This window comes from Ovis canadensis, chromosome 3, assembly GCF_042477335.2.
Source record: "Ovis canadensis isolate MfBH-ARS-UI-01 breed Bighorn chromosome 3, ARS-UI_OviCan_v2, whole genome shotgun sequence".
NCBI classification, from domain to species: domain Eukaryota; kingdom Metazoa; phylum Chordata; class Mammalia; order Artiodactyla; family Bovidae; genus Ovis; species Ovis canadensis.
In genome coordinates this window covers 37601123-37623074 of record NC_091247.1, presented here as the reverse complement: position 1 = coordinate 37623074, position 21952 = coordinate 37601123, and the positions used below count along the sequence as shown (strand labels likewise).

The 21952-nt window shown below is 49.5% G+C and overlaps 1 protein-coding gene across 1 annotated transcript in view; it reads left to right on the top strand.

Moving 5' to 3' along the window:
- CAPN13 (calpain 13) overlaps positions 1-21675 on the top strand; it is a 57608-nt gene extending 35933 nt beyond the window's left edge. Inside the window, exons 12-23 of the mRNA XM_070292321.1 lie at positions 820-959; positions 4859-4870; positions 6969-7171; positions 8775-8865; positions 10496-10553; positions 10646-10704; positions 12621-12689; positions 14891-14966; positions 16984-17112; positions 18154-18209; positions 18782-18839; positions 21452-21675. Of these exons, the coding sequence (XP_070148422.1) occupies positions 820-959; positions 4859-4870; positions 6969-7171; positions 8775-8865; positions 10496-10553; positions 10646-10704; positions 12621-12689; positions 14891-14966; positions 16984-17112; positions 18154-18209; positions 18782-18808 (920 nt within the window). The 3' untranslated portion in view covers positions 18809-18839; positions 21452-21675. The remainder of the gene's footprint in view (positions 1-819; positions 960-4858; positions 4871-6968; positions 7172-8774; positions 8866-10495; positions 10554-10645; positions 10705-12620; positions 12690-14890; positions 14967-16983; positions 17113-18153; positions 18210-18781; positions 18840-21451) is intronic.
- Positions 21676-21952: the final 277 nt, after the last annotated feature.

Below are 21952 nucleotides of genomic sequence, written 5' to 3'. Positions count from 1 at the left end.
GACAGTCATGTATGTCTCCCTCTTTGCCTTTCAGAGCTTCCCAATTGTGCCTTAACCTTCTGATGTTTGCTAATTCATCTCTATCTTGATTTATCTTCATTCATTTTTCATATGTTATCTCTGCATTGGAATCTCATGGTTTTCACATTAGTGGTCTCCCTCTGGCTTTGGTGAGGACACTCGGGTAGCAGAGTTCTATGAACTGACATCTCTCAGCCTCTCTTCCTCTGTCTCCATGTGTGCTTGGGGGTTTGACATCATTTCACGGCTCCATGGTTGTCACCAGTGCATAAGCTCATGCATACCTGAGGCCTCGGGAATCCCACTTTTACAAAAATTGTTTTAGTCACCAAGTCATGTCTGACTTTTGGTGACCCCATGGACTATAGCCCACCTGGCTTCTCTGTCCGTGAGATTTCCTAGCTGAGAGTACTGGAGTAGATTGCCATTTCCTTCTCCAGGGGATCTTCCCAAATCCAGGGATCGAACCCACATTTCCTGCATTGACAGGTGAATTCTTTACCATGCACCAGGGAACTTTATAAAAATAGCCCTCCATTTTACAGTGGAAGAAACATTTTCACCACATAGGAACTATACTTTCCCTCCTTGTTTTTAAGAAGAGACTACGGCTCACAAAATAAAGCAGCTTGTGCCACAACTAGTAACTATGGGGACTGGAACCCTGGTCTTGGGTCTTCAAATGCAGAGTTTCTTCCACAACCCACTGAACTGGGCTTGGCGCTCTGAAGTGGTCATGGTTCCATCCCAGAACCCCAGGGACAAGCTGAGGTCCAATCACTGCTGTTCTTCATGCAGGATACCAGAGGGGCATGCAATACACCTTCTCTGTGCCAGACAGCATGGAAAACAACAATGTCATCATGTCCTTCAATATTGGGCCACAAAATATAAAGGCAAAAGAGAGGACATTTCCAGTGAAGTATGAGGTGTTCAAGGTAAGGCAGTATGTTTCAAGGCTTGCCCTTTGGGGACATTTCCATACACCTTGGGTGGAGAAAGCAACTGACTAGCCTGGGAAATTTCACTCGGCAACAGACTCAGAGATAAAACCCAAAGGGCAATTGAGTTCACCGGGTTCAAGTCTATAAATTTGCAGGGAAATCCTGAGACAGAAGAGTACAATGGGACACACCTCCTGTCCTTGTCACTTGTCACAGTTTCCTGGTACACTGGTGGCTCTAATGCTTGTTCCTCAAAAAGTAATCTGGTCCAAGGCCAGCTGTTGCAACAGTGCGTATTTCCAGGACCACCCTCCAACCTGCTGAGTCCCAGTCAATCCCCCTGGACAGAGCCTGAAAGTCTGCATTGTAATGAGCTCTCTGGAGACTACGTATACCCAGGAATGTCTGAGGATCATTGGTTACACTCTGGGAGGAGTTTAAGGAAAAAAAACAGTCCTGGGTATACATCTTGGAGGTACATTTTTCTCTCATGCTGAAACTAAAGTCTGGTGAAAGTTCCATGCTTGGCTTACAAGCATCTGCTTGGCCACTCATCCAAGGCCAGGTCTTCCTCTCTACCCAACCTCTCCCCTCCCCTCTCATGCCTCTCCCAGCCAGCCCTTCAGCTCTGAAGGGGTCATTTCCTCCCCTCACCTACTCATACTCACCTGCACACACCCTAACTGTGAGTAGATGATCAGGGTATTGATTTTTTTTTAAATACCATGTAAAATAAAGGAGTTACGAAAGGAAATCTGACACCCTTGATCCCTTCTCCTTTCCCAAATAATTTAATGCATCCCAAAGATCAAGTGAAGGGTCCTCAAAGCATACACCCTGCAGCCTCTGCACAAATATGGATAGCTAAGTGCACAAACATCCAATGCAGGGATCCTCTGTCCCCATGTTAGAGGTGAAGTGGCATTGTCAGAGTTAATGGCAGATCTGGGGACTGGGCACCAGATGTCTCTCAGGCCTTCAGTACACCCATCATCTGTGTGACTGGAGCTCTGATCATGGCATCTTTAGGATGGAGCCCAGGAATGTTACCCAAGACTAAGGCAATATTCACGTCTAGGGCTTCAGCCCCCTCATGGACAGGCAGAACTTCTGGGTCCTGAAACAGTCTTGTGTACTGGCTATGGTTCACTCTAATAGGAAGGCCTTGCTGATAGAGAACTTCAGAGTTCCAAGCATGTTCACATTCATTGTCTCAAAAACCCTAGTACACCTGCTTTTATAGATGTGGAAGTCACAGGTCAGGAAGAATGAGTGTCCTGCCCAAGGTGCAGTAAGATGGTGACAGGGGTGTGCTTGAGACCAGAACTTGTGGCCCCAGGACCAAAGCTCTCAGCAGGACTTAGGCATGTGCCTTTCTGGTGATGCTCACAGTGCAAAGAAAAACAATGCTTCTGGTTCTAGAAGGTGGAGAACCCTTTGGATCCTGCTCTCTCTGAGCACATTTTCACTTCTAGTTGCATGAAATCAAAACACCATACTTTTGAGGCACCTCAAACCAGCAGAGACTATCAAAAGAACATCTTTGGATGCTGTCATGGACAGTTGTCCTTTTCATCACCACTGGGCACATGTGAACCCTTTCCATGTGGGCAGGGACTAGGCAAGGCTTGGTCTCCCACTGAGGCAAAGAGGTCAAATATTGCCTCTCCCAGCCCTTGGATACAAAGGAGTAGACTGTTGGGCCAGGCTTGTCCGATCAGATGTTCTTGATCACTCTAGGGCTTGAGTCTTGAAAAAGTAACTAAAGGTGTGGGGTCAGCCAAGGGATTCTTTGCAGCAAATCTTTGGGCCCACAAGCAGCAATGCAGTCAGATCCGGTGGTGGTGTCCAGCTGTGTAGCTACCTCTTTTCATTCCTGCCCACCGTCCAAGCTGCATTCCTTAGATTTCCCATTGATTCTGTGACTTTCCTTTCCATAAAAGACTTTTTGCTCACTCCACCCTAGATTGGTTTCCACTGTGTTTGGCCAAGGATCCCAACTTATTCAGGTGCCCCCTAAGAGGACCCTCAACTTAAAAGTCCCCCAGCTCTCCACCTCCAAGAAAAACAAAGCAAAAGGAGTTGGGAAAGGCTGGGAAGGAATGAGGCATCTAGTATACCCAGGTAGACTTTTACAGTTCAGGACCAGACAGGACTACTAAAAATATTTCAGCCTACTCTTCCATTTCCTAATGAGAGAAGTCCAGAGAGGATATAGGGGCTGCTCTCAGTGCACAGAAGTTGGGTGTGCACTTTTTATTGTCATTTGGACAATGTAGCAGCCTTGTGTTTACTGATTTGCTCGAAGTCTTTATTGTTCAGGAGCAAGATTGTAATCATATCTGTTTTCTAAATGTTGCCAAGCCTGTTTGTCTACTTTTCAACTAGAGCTGCCTTATTTCTCTTCTGCCCACCTTGCTGAAGGGACATGCAGACCTCAGCTTCCCAGGTGGCTCAGTAGTAAAGAATCTGCCTGCCAATGCAGGAGACATGTCTTTGATCCCTGGGTCGGGAAGATCCTCTGGAGAAGGAAATGGCAACTCACTCCAGTTGGCTGGGAAATCCCATGGGCAGAGGAGCCTGGTGGGCTACAGTCCACGGGGTCGAAAAAGAGTCAGACAGGACTTGGGGACTAAACAACAACAACGTGCAGACCCATGAGCTCCTCAGGCTCCCTGGAGATCCCATTGGATCTTGTAAAATCCTGATTGAGAGGGTTCTAAACACCAAAGAGCAGTCCAGACCTTGACATCTCAAGAGACACTTGTGGGGTCCTTCCATGGTTCTGCTGAGAAATAGGCCATGTTAATGCCAGCAACTAGGCTTTGAAGTCTCCAGGGCTCCAGTGGTGTTGTGAGGACAAGGCTGCCACCTTGGCACGGGCTTGTGACCCTCCAAGTGTTATGGGATCCAAGGCTCTGCCTTGCATCATACCAAACATAGGTGATATGCAGATAGGCAGGGAGAAGACCGAAAGGGAAAAGGGAAGGGTGGACTAGCTTCATCCTCCCCGAGCCTGGACTTTCCACCTCCCTTCCAGCTTACCCATGAGCTCCAGAGACGTCTGAGGAAGGCAAGTCAAATGGTCTGTACACCTAAGTGGAGCTGAGGATCAGCAGTAGAATAGAACTGAAACCCATGCCAACATGAAATACAGTGCCTGGAGGTGGTGGGTATTAATTGAAAAGGAAGCAACACAGCGCTCTCTATTCTCACGTCCGCTACTGAGACTGCAGAGCCTCAGTTTCCACACTCATAGAATAAGGAGGCTACCTTCTGCTTGGGATTACTGTGACAATCTAATACATTACATGGAAGTACTTTGTAAACCCTGAAGTGGCTTAAAAATGGGACTCCATCTTCGGTGCTTCCTTCTACAACATGGGCAGACTGGAACATAGACATTTCTCCATTCAGACACACACATACATCCCTACAAACACTGGGATACAGTGGGGTGGGGGACATTAGAACAAACTCCCATCATGCTTTACAGCAATTTGACAGAACAAGTTTCCTTCTCATTGGAGCTCCAGAGCTGGAGAATTTGCCCTTGATCCTGTCCCCCTCACCATTTACCTTTTCCTCTCAATTTTATCATCATTGCTGTGAAGAGTAACCAAGCTGAGATGATAAAGGAAGACTCTCCTCTCCTCAAACACCTCCCCCACCCTTGATTTCCTTCCCCTTCAGGTCTCTACAGCAGCTGGCTTTCCTTTCTTGCAGCTTCGCATGGGGAAAGAGTGATGGTCCCCATTCATCTCCCGGGTGTTCCAGGGAACAGGCTGGGCGTGCAAGAAAAAGGAACACAGCCCTGGGCTAGGCTGCTCTGATCTGCTCACCTTTGGGTTTTTGTTTGAGTTCCTGAACCTGCCTTTCTTCTCTTCCTACAGGTCGACTATCAGGTATGGCCACCGCCCTTGCCGTCTGTCATTATTGCTATGCCTCTTCCAACACCCTTGACCTCCATGTGTCTCTCGCTATTCGGTGGCTGCCAGTTCAGTCTTGCTATGTCCTGCAACAGACACAAGCTTAGAACCTCCAAACAGGTCAACAACACAGGAGCTCAGGTCAACAACTTCAGCTGTGCTCATCTGAAGCTGGATTCCTTGGGTTGCTCTCTGGCTTGACATCCCAGAGAGGCTGCAACCATGAAACCATCCTCAACATTTGGCCCCTGATAGATAAGATTGATGCTGCTGATTCCTTCTAAGACGAGAGACAGGACTAACGGGTATCTTTAGCCTCCTGTATTCTTTTTCAGCCCCCAAACTCACCACGACTAGGATGCATGCAATGCAAATACAAGCTCAAGGCATGTCCTCCAACCCTTCTTACAACATCACCGCCACCACCCTCCTGCTAGCTGCTGCCACCACGACAACCCCACCCCCCACCCCAGTAAATATTGTGGCTTGGCATGGGTGAAAGGTGACCAAAATATGGGTAAGGATGGAGAAGGAAAGACAGAGTTTGGGAAACCTGACCTCCCAGGCACTCAGACTGCTTAAATAGATGTGAGCTCTGTGGTGCTGTTATTGCCAAAGGGAGGTGCATGTGACCAGACCAAGGATGGAAGGGAGAAGAGATGCAGCAGGATGGGGCCACAGTCAATGAGTAGTGACTGCAGCCTGCTGGCAGGTCCAGGGACCCTCCTCTAGACCTCCCAGAGGTACCCCGACAGGGAGACAGAGGCTGGGACGAGGGTCTCTGAGCAGGGGGCACACAGAAGCCCAGGCAGACTGCAGACAGCGAGGAGACCTGTCTGTCACAGTGGTGGCACAGCCACAGAGCTGCATTTAGGGTCTGACTCTGGTTCTCAGCATACCAGTCATGAAATTAGAACTGCGGGAAGGACTTCAAGGGCATCACTCAAGTGCAAGAAACAGGTCAGGGTTCTAGTTCTCAGAGCTGGAGAATGAAATGAGGACTTGATTAAAGAAAAGCCATGAGCCCCTTCCCTGGAATTACAGGGTCAGGTCTTGTGATTATAGGAGGCTCAAAGCCCACACACCTCTGCACACACTGCCTCCCCATCTGCACGTGCGCACACACACATCTATGTATACACACACACACACACACACACACACACACACAGAACAGTGCTGACTCTCTGGAGAACTGATCTCATCATTGCTTTTGCCAGAAAGGCCCAAGCGAGGTAGGCTCCAAACCTACTGGGGTGGCTGCTGCTGTTAGCAGAACCACTGTGGAGCCTCAGCCCAGCTCCCTGCTGCTCAGCAGCCACCATGGTCTCCTCGTGCAGCCCAGCCTGGTCCCCAGCCCCTGCAGAGAACCTCTCCCGTCTCCCTGCTTCCCCCCAAGGCAGAGCTCACAAGCAGTCATTTCACGCTGCATGCTCATTCTAAATGGAATCCCAATCTCAACCGTATTGGGGAAAATTTATTTAGTAAGGGGTTTTTATTATGTAATATGTATGTGACATCCAGTAATAGGAACTGCGTTATATTTATTGTTTTGTCTCTGAGCAAATATTGAAATAAAAGGAAAATGATCAGAGCCTATTATTCTCCAGTGAGAAGGCATTTCAGGACTCCACTGGAAGGACCAGATGGAGGGAGTGAAAGGCCCCCAGCTGCTACAGGGGTCCAAGAGTGCTTTGCAAAAGAGCCCAGGGAGAAGGGACTTTAGGGGCTCCGAAGGTAATCTAGTCCTGGAAGAATCTCACTGGTTTTCATGGGATTCGTCTTTATATATAAGCAGAGCGATAAACCCAGAAGCCCAGGATGCTGTAAGGTTTAATGAGGTAAAGCCATGTGTCATATTTCCTCGCATTCATTGCAGTGTTAGCATCTATATTAAATAACAGTCTGAACTCTGTTGCGTGTTGAGACTTCAGGTAAGCAACTGTCTCTCCCTTTTCAGGGCCTGTAGGGCTGTTCTGAGGGATATTGAGGGGCCTGGAAGGAGGAGGGTCTCTCCCAGTGGCTGGGGCCCATAGACATAGGGGGTTTCTCACCAACATCCCATCTCCTCTAGTTCCAGCACTTCCAAGACAGATTGCCATCCACCTTCTTCTCCAAATTCAGGATTGCTGAGAAGGGCATTGTGTCTGAAACCACATGCAACCTCACAGAGTGCTTCAGTCTGAGCCCCGGGACCTACGTGGTGGTCATCTCCGAGGGCAGAGAAGCTGTTGAATTCTTGCTCCGAATCTTCCTGAAGATGCCAGACAGTGACAGGTACAGAACTTCTGGGATTCTAAACGTTTTTATCCTACTTAATTTTATAAGAACACATCACATCATTCTGTGTAGCAATGCACTGTGTCAGTGGGGGACACAGCACAGCCCTCACTCTGGAGAAACTCAATGCCAAGTCCAATGCCAAGACAAAAAAGAGGATGGGGGTGTTGCTTGTTGGAAGGCAGGGTCACATGGGAGACAGCCAGGCAGGGACCCATCTCTGGAAACAGGGCCAGAGGAAGGCTTCTTGGGGGCATGGCATGTGAGCTAGTCCTTGAGAAAAACATAACTCAGAGTTTCAAAGGGGAAGGCAGTGCTGTTGTTCAGTTGCCCAATCATGTCTGACTCTTTGCGATTCCATGGACTGCAGCACACCAGGCTTCCCTGTCCTTCCCCATCTTCCAAAGCTTGTCCTGACTCATGTCCATCGAGTCGGTGATCTCATCCAACCATCTCATCCTCTGTCATCCCCTTCTCCTACCTTCAATCTTTCCCAGCATCAGAGTCTTTTCTGATGAGTTGGCTCTTTGCATCAAGTGGCCAACGTATTGGAGCTTCAGATTCAGCATCAGTCCTTCCAATGAATATTCAGGGTTGATTTCCTCTAGGATTGGCTGGTTTGACCTTCTTGTAGTCCAAGGGACTCTGGTGGAGGGAAAAAGCATGAGCAGAAGCAGGGAGGTGGGCAAGGATGGGGCTCATTGAAGAATCAGCAATGCTGTCCGTAACATGCAGGAAGGTGGTACACGGCATGCATGGTAGTTGTCTGAAATGTGGCCAGAATGTGGGGTCACTGCCAAGTCGGCGGTCAAGACTGGGACCAACAGCACACTCGCTGCTGGGGCACCGAGGCAGGTATCACTGCTGCCGGGGCAGTCTTCACAGCTGAGTGCAGATGAGGCTTTCTCAGTCCAGCATGCCATGCGGTCACTGTGCCACGACTCACTATTGGAACCTAAGACAAATCTTATTTACCATCCTGGCAATGGGGGTCACTAAACACCCATATTTGGGTGTGAAAGGAACAGTTTACTAAATGATTTGAAGGCCGGGGAGGCCCACCCTGAAGACTGGACGTGAGGTCACGATGTTCATCTGTCTCCTGACTGCCCACTTCACAGCCCGCTGTGCTGAGGACTCTCCACGCATGTCGTTGGCATAGATGCCCAATGCCTCCAGAGGTGCCCACTGTATGTAAGCATGAGCCTCCTTTGAATAGTGAGCTGGTCATCCTTGTCACACTGTCCCCTGGTTTTCTAGGAACCTGGATGGCAGTCTCAACCTGCTAGCCCTGCAGGTAGGTTGGCAGCCTTCAGTGGGTCACAGCCCATCCCCAAGAGCGTCTATCTCCTTCCTTCTGCCTCACCACTGACCAGTGAAGGAGAGACACCACAACGGGCTGGTGACAGCTCCAAGGGGGCAGGGACGAGGGGAGAAACCCAGGCTTCAGAGGCCAGGCTGGACCCAACCATCTTCCTTCCACAAGCTTCCATTTTCCTATTCCCCACAAAGGTTTGATCCAGTTGCTGGATGAAGCCTCTAATTTCCAAGTGGAGGTTCTGGGACCCTCACTGTATCAGACAGGGGATCCCTTTCCCAGAAATTTGATGTTGGCTGTTCTTCCTTACATCCAGGCAAGTCTTCCAGGAAATGGCTCCCAGCAGAGCATTTTCTACAAGTATGCTCAGCAGGTACTGTACTTAGCAACGTGGCCATGAGGGGCCCTGCCTAGGACAGGGATGAAGAGGTGAGAGGAAAGAAAGCCTCTCCCACGTCCTTACCAGGCTAGAGAGGAAGATGACCGGCCTCTCTCCCTGGATGCCTCCAGAACTGATCCGGGGAGGTGGGACACCCCAACTTGGTGACATCTGGGGTGAAGTGTAGAGTTTTGAAAGGGAGGGGCTCCTTATAGGAGGGTGGGATGTATAAATCTTTAAACAAGCCGTCGGCAATGCCCCTGAAAATCTTCCCTTCTCCCGCTCTGCTGCCTCCCACTGCCGTTGGCACCCTTCCTCCTGGGAGCTGGCCAGCTTTCAGAAGGCACCACTAGCCTTCTTCCTGCCAAGCCACCTATGTGCACAAGGGATTTTCTTAATGGTTTAATAAGCTGTTATAAAGATCCTTGACTTGTCAGGAGAAAAACAGCTGCCAAGGTCTCCACACAATGGGCCTCCTACCATTAGTCATCATGTCGGTGTGGGAAACAGAAAGCCATACGGATGACCATACACACCGAGCTGGCCTCGGAAAGACAGGTGGGAAGTTCTTGGGCCCTTGCCGTGTCAGACAGGTGGCCTCCTTCCCCAGAAATATGGGTTCCCAGAAGACCCCCAAGGAGGCTTCTTCTTCCCCCTGACCTCGTGATGCTCTGCAGAGCTGCTGCTCAAGCCCTCTCGCCAGCTCCTTCTCCCGTAGACAAGCTTTCGCAGGGTGGTGACATCTCATTATGCCCTCACTGTTACCAGGCTGGGTGTGAGAAATGCCTGCATGGGGAACAGCTCTGCTTCTCCATACAATCATCATGGAAGCCACTGCCCGTAAAGCTGGTCAGGGTCCCCAACAGAAAAGGGAAGGCAGTTAACACCTTCAGAAGTTCAAGCCAGGAAGAGCATCTCTCCCCTCAACCTCTGTTGCTTTCTGTTTTTTTTATCCAAGGGAAACCATGATGTCTCCCTTTCTAGCTTCTGTGGCTGGGAAGATGAGTGCTAAGTCATGTGCTCAATTAGAGCAGCTTCTCTTAGCCTGGATTCCTGGCATGTGTGTCTCTCCTCACCACACACACACACACAACACATAGTAGCCATGTTTTCTCTCACTCCCATCTTTCTGGAAGCAGATGGGGACACATACCTGCAGGGCTGAATTGATTCATTTAACAATACTTCTCCTGAGGGGCTCCCAAGTGCCTGGTATGATGGGGAAGAGGCAAACACTGCTTTCAGCCCAATAATGAATACAGAGAGAAATGCAAGGTGACCCTCACCAGATATCAAGTGTCAGGAGTGATCAGCACTGCAGATGTTCAGGGAGGGAGTTATGGCCTGGAGCAATCAGGCAAGCCTTCATGGGAATTCCCTGAAGCCCTGGTGGTTAGGATTCCATGCTTTCATTGCTGAGGGCACGGGTTCAGTCCCTGGTGAGGTAACTGAGATCTCACAAGTCACGCCACGTGGCCAAAAAGAAAAAGAAAAGGCTTCATGACAAAGGTGAGATGGGAACTTAAGTGCTCAGAAATCCCAGTGCTTTCACAGTCAGGCAGGCATTGCCTCTCAGTTCCTGGGCACTGATGTGATTCCTGCATCCCTTCCTCGTTTGGAGCAGGGGCTGGACATTGATGCTATGCAGCTTCAGAGCCTTCTCAACCGGGAATTCCTAAGAGGTAAGGACCTGCTGGCCCAGCCCCATTCCCACAACCGCACCAGGCCAACGCGCCCTCTCAGACCTCTCAGTCCTTTCTGCTCTTCCGCTCAGGACCTCCAGGGGACGCGTTCTCCTTGGACGAGTGCCGCAGCATCGTGGCTCTGATGGATGTATCCTTTGCAGTCACCATCCACCCCCCACCGCCTCCCCAGCACTGAGAGCCTGTCTGCTCCATCAGCTAACCCCAGGGGTCTAACTGGGACAGTAGAGAATCTTTTTCCACTCTCACTGTTTTCTCTTTTTCCTTGGTTCTAAGGGCTCACCAAAGAGCCTGGGCTTCTGGGGACTCTGCACTAACTCACTAACTCTCTAGAACCACCAAGGCAACAACAACAACACTTACTATCTATCAAGTGTCTACTGCATACTCAGATGGTACTGATAGATGTTTTTTCCCTGTAGTTCTTGCAAGAATCTCTGTAATATAAGAAGTATTGTCCCATGGTCCAATGGAAGAAACAGGGGTTCAGAAAGGTTTAGTCATTCACCCAGATCACACAGCTAGTCAGGATTTGTGCCTGGATTTGAACTTAAAGTTTTCAGCCTCCGAAGCCCATGTTCTAATAGTATTCTTCACTGCTTAGCGAAGGATAGTATCCTCACTTCTTTGCTTCTACCCCTCTCCTTACCACTATTTAAATCCCTTGCTCAACAAAACCCCAGTTCAATAAAGGTAACAACCACCAAAGTGAAAGTCGCTCAGTTGTGTCCGACTCTTTGGGACCCTGTGGCCTGTACAGTCCATCCAGCTAATGTAGGAAACCCTGGGTCCGCGTGGCAGTGACTCCCTGTTATTACTATTCTGTTGCACCGACAGATGAGGCTGGGCTGGGCTGGGCAGTGACTTGCCCTAGTTCCGTGGCCACAGGTGGCTGGACTGGGACCCAAGCCCAGGATCTCCCACCTCCCGTCCTGACTTCCACTCCCCTGGGAGCCATTTCTCCCCTGCCACCCCATCTCCCTGCTGGTGGGCATATCCCCCAGGGGTCACCTTGTGACTCTCCCCTTGGTGTGCACTGACTCCCTGAGGGGTCACTGATCCCCCAGCTCGTTCACTCTTAACAAGGCTCTACTGGGGACCTGAAGCTGGGCATTGTCGAACAAGAGCCATCTTGATGAACTCGTCAGTCAGGCCCTGTCTCTTGACTGTTGTATAGAATCATTCAGAGACACTGCTCATCCCTGCAGATAAATCAGAATGACACTCAGGAGCCCCGCAGCCTAGGGCAGGTAACCCCACGGGAGGTCATGTCTGTTGGACCCCGGCACAGAAGACCAACCTTTTCTACCCTTCCTCCTGCTCACCCGTCATCTCCCCTCCAGTGCCAAAGAGATCCATTCTTTCCATTAGTTCTCATTAAACTCTTTGTATGGGAGGACCAGGCTTCCCTGGTGGCTCAGATGGTAAAGAATCCACCTGAAATGTGGGAGACCTTGGTTCGATCCCCAGGTTGGGAATATCGCCTGGAGAAGGGTATGGCAATCCACTCCAGTATTCTTGCCTGAAGAATCCCCATGGACAGAGGAGTCTGGCGGGCTACAGTTCATGGGGTCACAAAGAGTCGGACATGACTGAGCAGCTAAGTGCAGCACACAGCATGTAGGGACCAGGGCCGGCTTTAGTACCCAGACTGTGGTCCCTCCAAGGCCACACACTTAGCTCATGCGCTCATCTCTCAGCCTGCCTCAGGAGTTGCAGTGACCTCCCCCCACCGCTGCTTCCCACCCCTCTACAAGGGGCCCCACCCCAACTGGTGAAGGCTGTGTTTGGGGTTCAACCTCTTTCCATGGGTGCAATGACATTGGCATCCCTCTCTCAGGACTGCCTTCTTCCAATTGCCCGTTTTCTCCTGTGAAATGAATCTAAGGCAGGTCCCTTTTAGACGGATCAGAGACAGCTGGTGTGGGGCCACGTCCAGGTGACTCTGGACCGCCTGTGTTACTAGGTGATGGATGGAGCCTCTCCAGGCCTGAGGCCCCTCTGCTCACTGCACACAAGACTGCTTGACTCTTAACTCCCCACCAGCTGAAGGTGAATGGGCGACTTGACCAAGAGGAGTTTTCAAGGCTATGGAGCCGCATTGTCCACTGCCAGGTACCAGCATGTTCTCTTTTGACGAGTGTTCATTCCAGTTGGGTTGGCACAGATTTACTGGGTGCCCAATTCTGCCCCAGCATTGAGGGCTGTTAAAGAAGGGGAACCTCACCCCACCCTCAAGGAGAGCCCCGGTTTAGCTTGGGGAGATGTGCGTGCACCACTGGACGGCTCAAGGCCATGCTCAGTCAGGTGGCAGGCTGAGGACTGCTCTAGGAGGCCAGAGGAGACAGGGTCACAGTGGACTGCCAGCTGGCACTGCCCTCCCCGTTTCTCTGTGGGCCCACTGCAGCATCCCCCAAGCCACTAGTTCAGCTCGTTCCCTTCCCCTACCTCTGCCAGAAAACAGATCAGAGTCACAGCTGTGGTCTGTGGCCTCAGTGTGGCCTCATCATTGTTCCCAGGACAAAGTCAAAACTCACCAGCTGTACCCAAGACCCTCTGAGGGTAGAATCTTAAGATTCTACTTTGGGGTCTAGGAGAAGCCCCTACTCATCCCACCTGCTCCTTTGAACCCTAATGTGAGACTCCTCACTTTCCCCTCCCTGCAATGGGAGCCTGCCTGGTGCCCACCCAGCCTGAGAGTCCAGACCCCAAAACTCCGTGGGGGCCTTGCCTCCCCTCTCCAGATCCGGTTAGTTCCCACTCAGCTCCCAACACTTGAACTCACAACAATAAGACGCAAACATTTCCTGTTTAATACTGTTTATTTATATCACCTGCCTCTGATTGGAATGATTGGGTTTCCCACTGGACACGGCGATGACTGATGGCCCATCCATTAGACTGCAGGGTCTTCCCGGGCAGGGAGCCCTCATGTTCATCCTTTCCCTCAGTGTCTCCCACGGTGTCCGACACACAGCAGATGCTAAACAGTGCTGGGCAAATGAGTGAACGAGTGTGCGACACTGGGTCCCTACCTAACTGAGGACACCTGGGACTCTGAACTCACAAAAGCCAAATAAGGCCAGGAAAAGTTCTCAGGCTGCCTGTTCACCGTAATTGGCTCTCACAGTCAGCCCGGACTGAGCACCTGCTGGGGGTATTTTGCTTTGAAACATCCTGGGTTCAGTCCTCTGGTGCTTGTCTGTTTCATTAGGGCACAGGACTCACCAGCCCATGTTCTCACCTGGGAAATAGGAGGCTGAGGGTTAGAGTGAGAATTAGAGGGACGTAGAAAAGTCCCCGGAGAAGGCAATGGCACCCCACTCCACTACTCTTGCCTGGAAAAATCCCATGGACGGAGGAGCCTGGTGGGCTGCAGTCCATGGGGTTGTGAAGAGTCAGACATGACTGAGCGACTTCCCTTCACTTTTCACTTTCATGCACTGGAGAAGGAAATGGCAACCCACTCCAATGTTCTTGCCTGGAGAATCCCAGGGACAGGGGAGCCTGGTGGGCTGCCGTCTATGGGGTCGCACAGAGTCGGACACTACTGAAGTAACTTAGCAGCAACAGCAGAAAAGTCCCCAGCAAATGGAGAACTGCCCTGTAAAAAAACTTAGGTGTTCTGGGGACTCCACCCTGAGGCATCGCCTGGTCCCAGAGACAATTCTCACCTGCCTTCAGTGCCGCCTACACTGCGCTCACTAGCGTGCAAGGTGTGCTTCTGAGCTCTTTATAAGATGTGCTCATTTCTTCCTCACAGCAAACCTACAAGGTAGGTAGTACATTAATTAGCCCTGTGCTGCAGAGGGGGTAGACTGAGGCCCAGAAAGATTGGGTCACTTGCCCAAGGTGACACCGCTATAAATAGTTAGGCTGGGATTTATACCCAGCAATTTGGTTGTGAAGTCTGTGCTCCTAATGCTCATCCTAGGCAAGCTCTTTAGCGAGCTCGTCACGTCCCTGGAAAGTGACAAGCCGCCCTGGGTGGATGGAGCGCAGTCTATGGGGCGTAGAAGCTAAAGGAGAGCATGTTGGGAGGGGGGAGGTGCAGACCTGAGAGAGGGGCCCGCAGCCCTGCAGTTAGCAGCCAGGAGGTCGGTGGACTTTAACAAGCGGAACCGATGCTGCCTCCCCTTCCCTCTCCCCCTCCTCCCCCACCACCATCCTCAGCTGTGCACCCTTCGACCTCTGAGCTGAGCCCATCATGTTTTAGTGAAGCAGCCTCCAGGGATGGGTACAGGATCTTCCAGGACACTCTCTTCCACTTGGGCACTGGGACTCATACGGGTTTCTTGCTTCTTTCTCCATATCAGAGTGTTTTCCAGAACTCCCCAAAGAATGCTGGCATTTTCCTCAGCTCGGATTTGTGGAAGGCCATAAAGGACACAGGTAAAGCAGACAACCCCTTGAGCTTTGATAACTGGCAGTGGCGTGTGTGTTTGGTGTGTGTGTGTGTGCGTGTCCGCCCTCTGTGGACCTCCTGGCTGCAGACTCCGACTCCACCCTCCCCCACCTGAGTTCTCACCTCGCAGTCAGCTCTCCTAATTGCCTTCTCTCCCCAGCACAGCGCTAACTGTGAAAAATGACCCTGAATGGTTGATACCCTACCAGAAATCTAACTTGCTTGAGGACACATCCACCTCAGCATCCAGGCCATGAGGATTAAATACCCACAGGCCAGCTGATGCCCTCTCTTCGCAGAGGGTCTGGGGTTAAGTGAAATCATCTGTTTGCTTCAAGGAGGCAAGAGCTTTCAGTCCTGGGAGAATGATAATAATACTGAAGGGCAAGGATGCATCAGAGTTCAGCCACAACTTACATGCACATCACCTCCTTTGATTGTCTAAACAGCTCTTGAACTGGGCAGAGCAAGAGTCATTGTCCCCGCTGTCCCTGCAGGGAAATGGCCCACAGAAAGGTGAAGTCGGGAAACTGCCACCTTCCCTAATGAAATGTAAAATCAGACTCCCGCAGGTCACTCCTGAAAGCGCAGCCTCAGTGGGTCTTCCTCCTGGGGCTCCTGGCCTGGATGGAGAGCAGGTAGAAACCTGAGCTCCTGCTCCCCGCCCCTCCCCCCACTTCTGCCTCTATCCTTCCTCTTCTGCTTACAAAAATATGTGTTTATTTGGCTGCACTGAGCCTTAGTTGCAGTAAATGGGCTTAGTTGCCCCACAGCATGTGGGATCCTAGTTCCTCGACCAGGGATCAAACCCACATCCCCTGCATTGGAAGGGGAATTCTTAACCACTAGCCCACCAGGGAAGTCCCTCCCCTCCCTTAATTCTTCACAGCAGAGGGTTGTGTTTCTCACTCTTGAGGTTGAGGAAGACCCTGGGGGCTTATGGAAGCAAGGAATGTTGAGCCTCACTACCCACCCCAAGGTACTGACTCAGGAGGACTGGGGTGGGACTTGAGAACCAGCATCTCTGACAAGTTCCCAAGTGAGGCCAAAGCTCCTGGTCTGGGGATCACACTTTGAGAACTACTGAATGGCCAGTGGAAGTTGAAACCTTTAAAGGAGACCTCACCTATGACTCCAGAATAATAAAAGGGAGAAAGAAAATAGCTGGAATTCAACTGAAAAGCTTGCAGGGGCCAGCAGGTAACTGAAGAGGGCCATGGAGCTGATGTGATTTGCGGGGCAGTTTGGGAATGTACAAGCTGCAGGCATGTCCTATCTAAAGGCGTTCGAATTCACATTTGATTAATTCTGCAGGAGAAACCAACGTGTGTGGGGCCCGAAGGCCACCAGCCTCGTCCCCGTGATGGATGGTCCGGTTTATAGGGTTCTGCTTGCTCACTGGGGTGCATAGACGCCCCCCCTCCCGATTTTCAGTCTGCCCTTGTCAGTTCTGTTGTCAGTGGCTCCCTGGAGCTTATAGCTAGACACGTAAGATCACAAGACCCAAAGAGGGCAAGGCAGCTCTGTCCTGCCCACCTGAGGTCTCTGCTCTGAGATCCAGCCTCATCCCTGGATGACCAACCTAGGACTAAGCCCCTTCTCCAGGAACCACACATGAGACCACACATGGTCCAGGACTAGGCGAGGAGGGCTGTTGGAGAGGGTCACCAGCAGAGGGAGGCCTGACAAGGTGGGGCTAGGAGCAAACTTTCCAGGTGTCCTGGCAGCTCCCATCCCCCACAGGAATTATCGGATGATTGTGAAGGGTCAGAAGTGTTTTGAGTTGGCCTCTGGCCAAACTCTAAAACAGTATTGTTGGGGCCTGGAAGCTGACATTCTAAAGAGTCAAAAGTACACAGAAGAGGAGTGGGCTGGCCGCTGAGCCAGGTGGAGGAGGAGATGGTGGTGAAAGGCCACGCGGTCTCCGCACAGCTGTTTCTGATCTCCCGAGGTCGAGGCCCACCCTGTTCCTCCCTGCTCACCAGCTCCCCCACTGTGTCCCAGACTTCCTCGCAGGGATCTCCATCACCAGGGAGCTGCTGGACCTCATGAAACTCCGGTACAGCGACAGCACTGGCAGGGTCAGCTTCCCCAGCCTGGTCTGCTTCCTGATGCGGCTGGAAGCCATGGCAAGTAAGTGTCACCCGGAGACCATCACACTGACCTGAGAACACAGGAGAGGACCAGGAATGCGCTCTGGCTCCAGGCCTGGGCAAGGCCTCAGTAGCGGGACAGGCTGGAGTCCTGCAGAGGAGCCTTCATCCTGAGGGGCAGAGCCAACATCAGCCTAGGTGACCGTGTAGCTGGCCTGAGACCCTAGCCTCCCTTCTGCAACCTTTTCTCCCCAGGACATTCCACATCCCAGATCGTTTATTTCCTCTTCACCCTTCTCAGCACCTCTCTCACTCAGGAACAAGGTTAAGTCCCCATGGCCCCCCTCCAGATTGTTCACGGTTCAAACCTACTCTTTAGTCATGCAGTAAATGGTTTGATCTCTGCTGAAGGATTTCACAAATGGTGTCTTGGCGGGTGCAGGAGGTTCCCTCAAGGCCTCAGAAATCCAGCTATGTAGGCCTGAGTTTTTGACACTTTTTAGCAGCATACCCCTTTGTTTGAAATGAAATTTCATATGAAACCCCAAACCACAATAGAGCTGCAAACGGAGCTGTGGCGGCTGAGTTGAAGTGGGGTCTGGCCTCCACTGCCATCATTCCACCCCCTCCTCCCTAACCTCCTCACCCCACCACATGGTCCTTAAACCCCACAGCTCTGGCCCCACACCTCTCAGCTAGGGAGTTAACAGGACAGAGAGTGGAGCCCTGGGAGGATAAAGGAGAAGCCAGAGGCATAATCTTGCTCCAGAGAATTCGCAGCTGGGCAAGAGCGCTGCCCTTGACACGCCTCCTAAGACAAGCCCTCTGCGTCTCTACGGCCAAGAATAGAGGGTCTGAAGTGCAGGGAAGCTAGAGAAGGGAGGGGCGAAGTGGGCAGAGCAGTCAGGGAGCTGTTTTGAGAGCTGAGCCCTGAGCTGTCTCACGGGTATGGAGTTTAACTGGGAAGAGAAGCGGAGAGGAGGCCAAGCACAGCCTGTGGCTTCTCACGGGATCAACAGGCTGGCTTTCCTCTCATGTGGGCCCAGGCCCGTCCTGATCCCTCCCCTCCTCTCTACCCTAGAAGCTTTCCGGAACCTCTCCAAGGATGGAAAAGGACTCTACCTGACAGAAATGGAGGTGAGGTACCTTCCCCTCCCAGAGACAGGACACAACCCTGGCCACCTCTCCTCACCAGGGAGTCCAGGGAGCATTTCCTTCCCTGAAGCTATTGAACCGTCTGTCAAAGGCCAGCCAAGCTGCCGCCCCCCCCCCACCCGCCTCCAATTACTGCCTTTATATATTGCTAGCTGCCAAGGCTGCTTTAGGATCTTGGCAGACAGATTTTATTTTTTTCCAATAGCTTAATAAAGCAGAGGATTATGTGGGAGTCATAAATCCAAGAGGGAAGGAAAGAACCCCTGCTGAGCTCACTGTACATTAAACTGACTCCCAGTGAGTGTTAGAGAGAGCCTCCTGGCCCAGCCAGCTGGTCGACCTCAGCTGTCCCTCTCAGTGCCCGGTTCTTCAGGGAGTAGCAGATGACAATGCTGTAATAGGGGGCTGAGACCTCCTGCTTGGGTGGGAATTAACTGGAAAGAGTTGAGGAGACTAGACTGAGATCTTTCGAGGGAAGAAGAAACCATTCGCCCCGCTCTGTGTTAAGCTAACAAGTTTAAAGACTGGTTGTAACAGGGATGTTTATTTTTCAGTGGATGAACCTGGTGATGTACAACTGAAGCCAGGAAAAGAACAGGCACCAGAGCCCAGGTAAGACATAGAAGCTTTGGAATCATTTCCTCCCAAGGGCACAATGTGTCTTTCCCTCCAGGAACTACACAGAAGACTCTCTCCCTGGGGGCAGCCTCCCCAGAGGTTACAGAGCCCTCATCTGTGTGAGTCAAGGCTTACAAGCTGCTTAGCCTGTGAGTTTCAAAGCCAATACTGCAGATTTCATCCAAGTCTTATGAACATTCATAAAAGGATGTGGCCTGGAAGTTAAGAGTGAGGAATTTAGAATTTTTTTCATTTATTTTTATTGAGATATAGTTGATGTTTAACACTGTGTTCATTTTAGGCATACAACATAATCATTTGATATATGTATGTATTGTGAAATGATTACCATTACAAGTTCAGTTAATATCTGTCACCTCTCATAGTTACATTTTTTTCTTGTGATAAAAACTTCTACAATTTACGCTCTTAATAACTTTCAAATATACAACACAGTATTGCTAATGATGGCCACGATGCTGTATGTTACATCCCCAAAACTCATAACTGGAAGTCTGCACCTTGTGACACCTTCACCCATTTTGACCACTCCCTCCCCTTCCACCTGTAGTAACCACCACTCTGTTGTCCGTGTCTATTCAGTTTGGGTTTTTTTATTAGTTTCCACATGCAAATGAAGTTATACAATATGTGTCTCTCTTTGACTTACTTCACTTAGCGTAATAATCCTCAAGGTTCATCCACGTTGTCACAAATGGCAGAGACACCACAACGGGCTGAATACCATTCTGTTGTATGTATATATAAATATGTATACCACATTTTCTTTATCCATTCATTCACTGATGGACACTTAGATTATTTCTGTGTCTTGGCCTTTGTAAATAATGCTGCAGTGAATATGAGGCTGCCTATATCTTTTCAAGTTAGTGTTTTTGTTTTCTTTGGATAAATGCCTAGAAGTGGAATCATTGGATCCTGTGGTAGTTCTGGTAGTTCTATTATTAATTTTTTTCAGTTCAGTGACTATTTATAGAACAGCTCCTATATGGCTATGTGCTGGACTCCAGGCATTCAAAGATTAAGAAAATTCACATGGTTTCCACACTCAGTTGCTCACTATCTATTGGAAGAGATAGTCTTGTAAATAGGAACTAAGCTATAATATACAAGATTCAGTGAACGAGGCTTGGGTGCTGTGTGGATACTAAGAGCAGATGCTTCAGATGATTTCTGCTTTGGACAACGTGATATGCTTGTGGGACACCCATATGGAGATCTCCCATAGACAGCTGAACACACAGGTCTCTAGGGAAATCAAACTCGATCCTTGCCTTGGAGGGTCTTGCTGTGAAATGAAAGAGACAGAAATGTAATAGATCAATTACAGTACTCTGTAGAGAAGGCTAACACAGAGGTTCACGCAAAGATGACGATACAACTAACTTGGCCTGCAAGTTGTCTCTAGGAGACAGCCCAGGAGCTGAGTCTTGAATGATTCAGAGTTGTTATCCAGTGTTGTGGGTAGTTGTTGAGATCAGCGTTCACATGGAATTCTTTGGATAGACTGAGCAAAGCTTCAAGGCACAAAGACATTACCAGCTGGGGAGCCAGTGGATGATATGCAGGCAGTTGGTCATGGGAGGTCCTTTTCTGAGGGCAAGACACACAGTTTACAGTCTACCTTGATGCAAGTAAAAGATGGCATGCTGTCCCCACTCAAGTGATGGGTGTTTTTTGATGGTCCTAGGAATCAGTTCAGCATCCTGTGGAGAGCAGACACCCAGAGCCTATTACTCACTTTTTAAGGAATCTCCATACTGTTTTCCATAGTGGCTGTACCAACAGTGCACAAGGGTTCCCTTTCTCCACATCCTCATCAACATTGGTCTTTTTGATAGTAGTTATGAGGTGGTCATTCTACCAGGTGTGAAGTGATATCTCATTATGGTTTTGATTTGTATTTCTCTAATAATTAGAAATGTTGAGCATCTGTTCATGTGCCTATTAGCCATCTGTATGCCTTGTTTGGAAAAATGTCTATTCAAGTCTTCTGCCTATTTTTTTATGGGACTGGGTTTTTTATATAGAGTTGTATGAACTGTTTATATACTTTGGATATTAACTCCTTATCAGTCACAGCATTTACAAATATTTTCCCCAATTCACAGGTTGTCTTTTCATTTGGTTGATGGTTTCCTTTGCTGTGCAAAAGCACTTATTATTGTTTTTATTTCCTTTGCCTTAGGAGACAGATCCAAGAAAATACTTCTATGATTTATATCAAAGAGCATTGTGCCTATGTTCTCTTCTAGGAGTTTAACATGAGGGAATGTTCAGTTCTCATTGTTTTACATGTGACTGTCCAGTTTTCCCAGTGCTACCTGTTGAAGAGTCTGTCTTCTTTCCATTGTATATTCTAGCCTCCTTTGTCATAAGTTAATTAACTGTAGTTATGTGTATTTATTTCTGGACCCTCTGTTCTGTTCCATTATCTATGTGTCTGTTTTCATGCCAGTACTATGCTGTTTTGATTATTGTAGCTTTGTATTATTGTCTACAATCTGGAAGGGTTATACTTCTGGCTTTGTTCTTTTTTCTCAGCATTGTTTTAGCAATTTAGAGTCTTTCATGGTTCCCCGCAGAAAGAAATGCCAACCCTCTTCAGTATTCTTGCCTGGAAAATCCCATGGATGGAGGAGCCTGGTAGGCTACAATCCACGGGGTCACAAAGAGTCGGACATGACTGAGCGACTTCACTTCACTTCACTTCACATGGTTCCATATAAGTTTTAGGATTATTTGTTATGCTTCTGTGAAAAATGTTCTTGGTAGTTTGATAGGAATTGCATTAAATCTGTAGACTGTTTTGGGTGGTATGGTCATTTTAATAATGTTAATTATTTTAATACAAGAGCATGGAATATCTTTCCATTTCTTTGAATCATCTTCAATTTCCTTCATCTCACCAACATTTTTCATTGTCTATCTTTTTTGTTTTAGCCATTCTGGAGGGTATGAAGTGATATCTCATTAAGGTTTTGACTTATAGTTTCCTGATAGCTTGTGGTATTGAGTATCTTTTTGTTGTCTGCTGGCCATTTGTATATCTTCTTTTGAGAAATATCTATTCAAGTCCTTTGTTT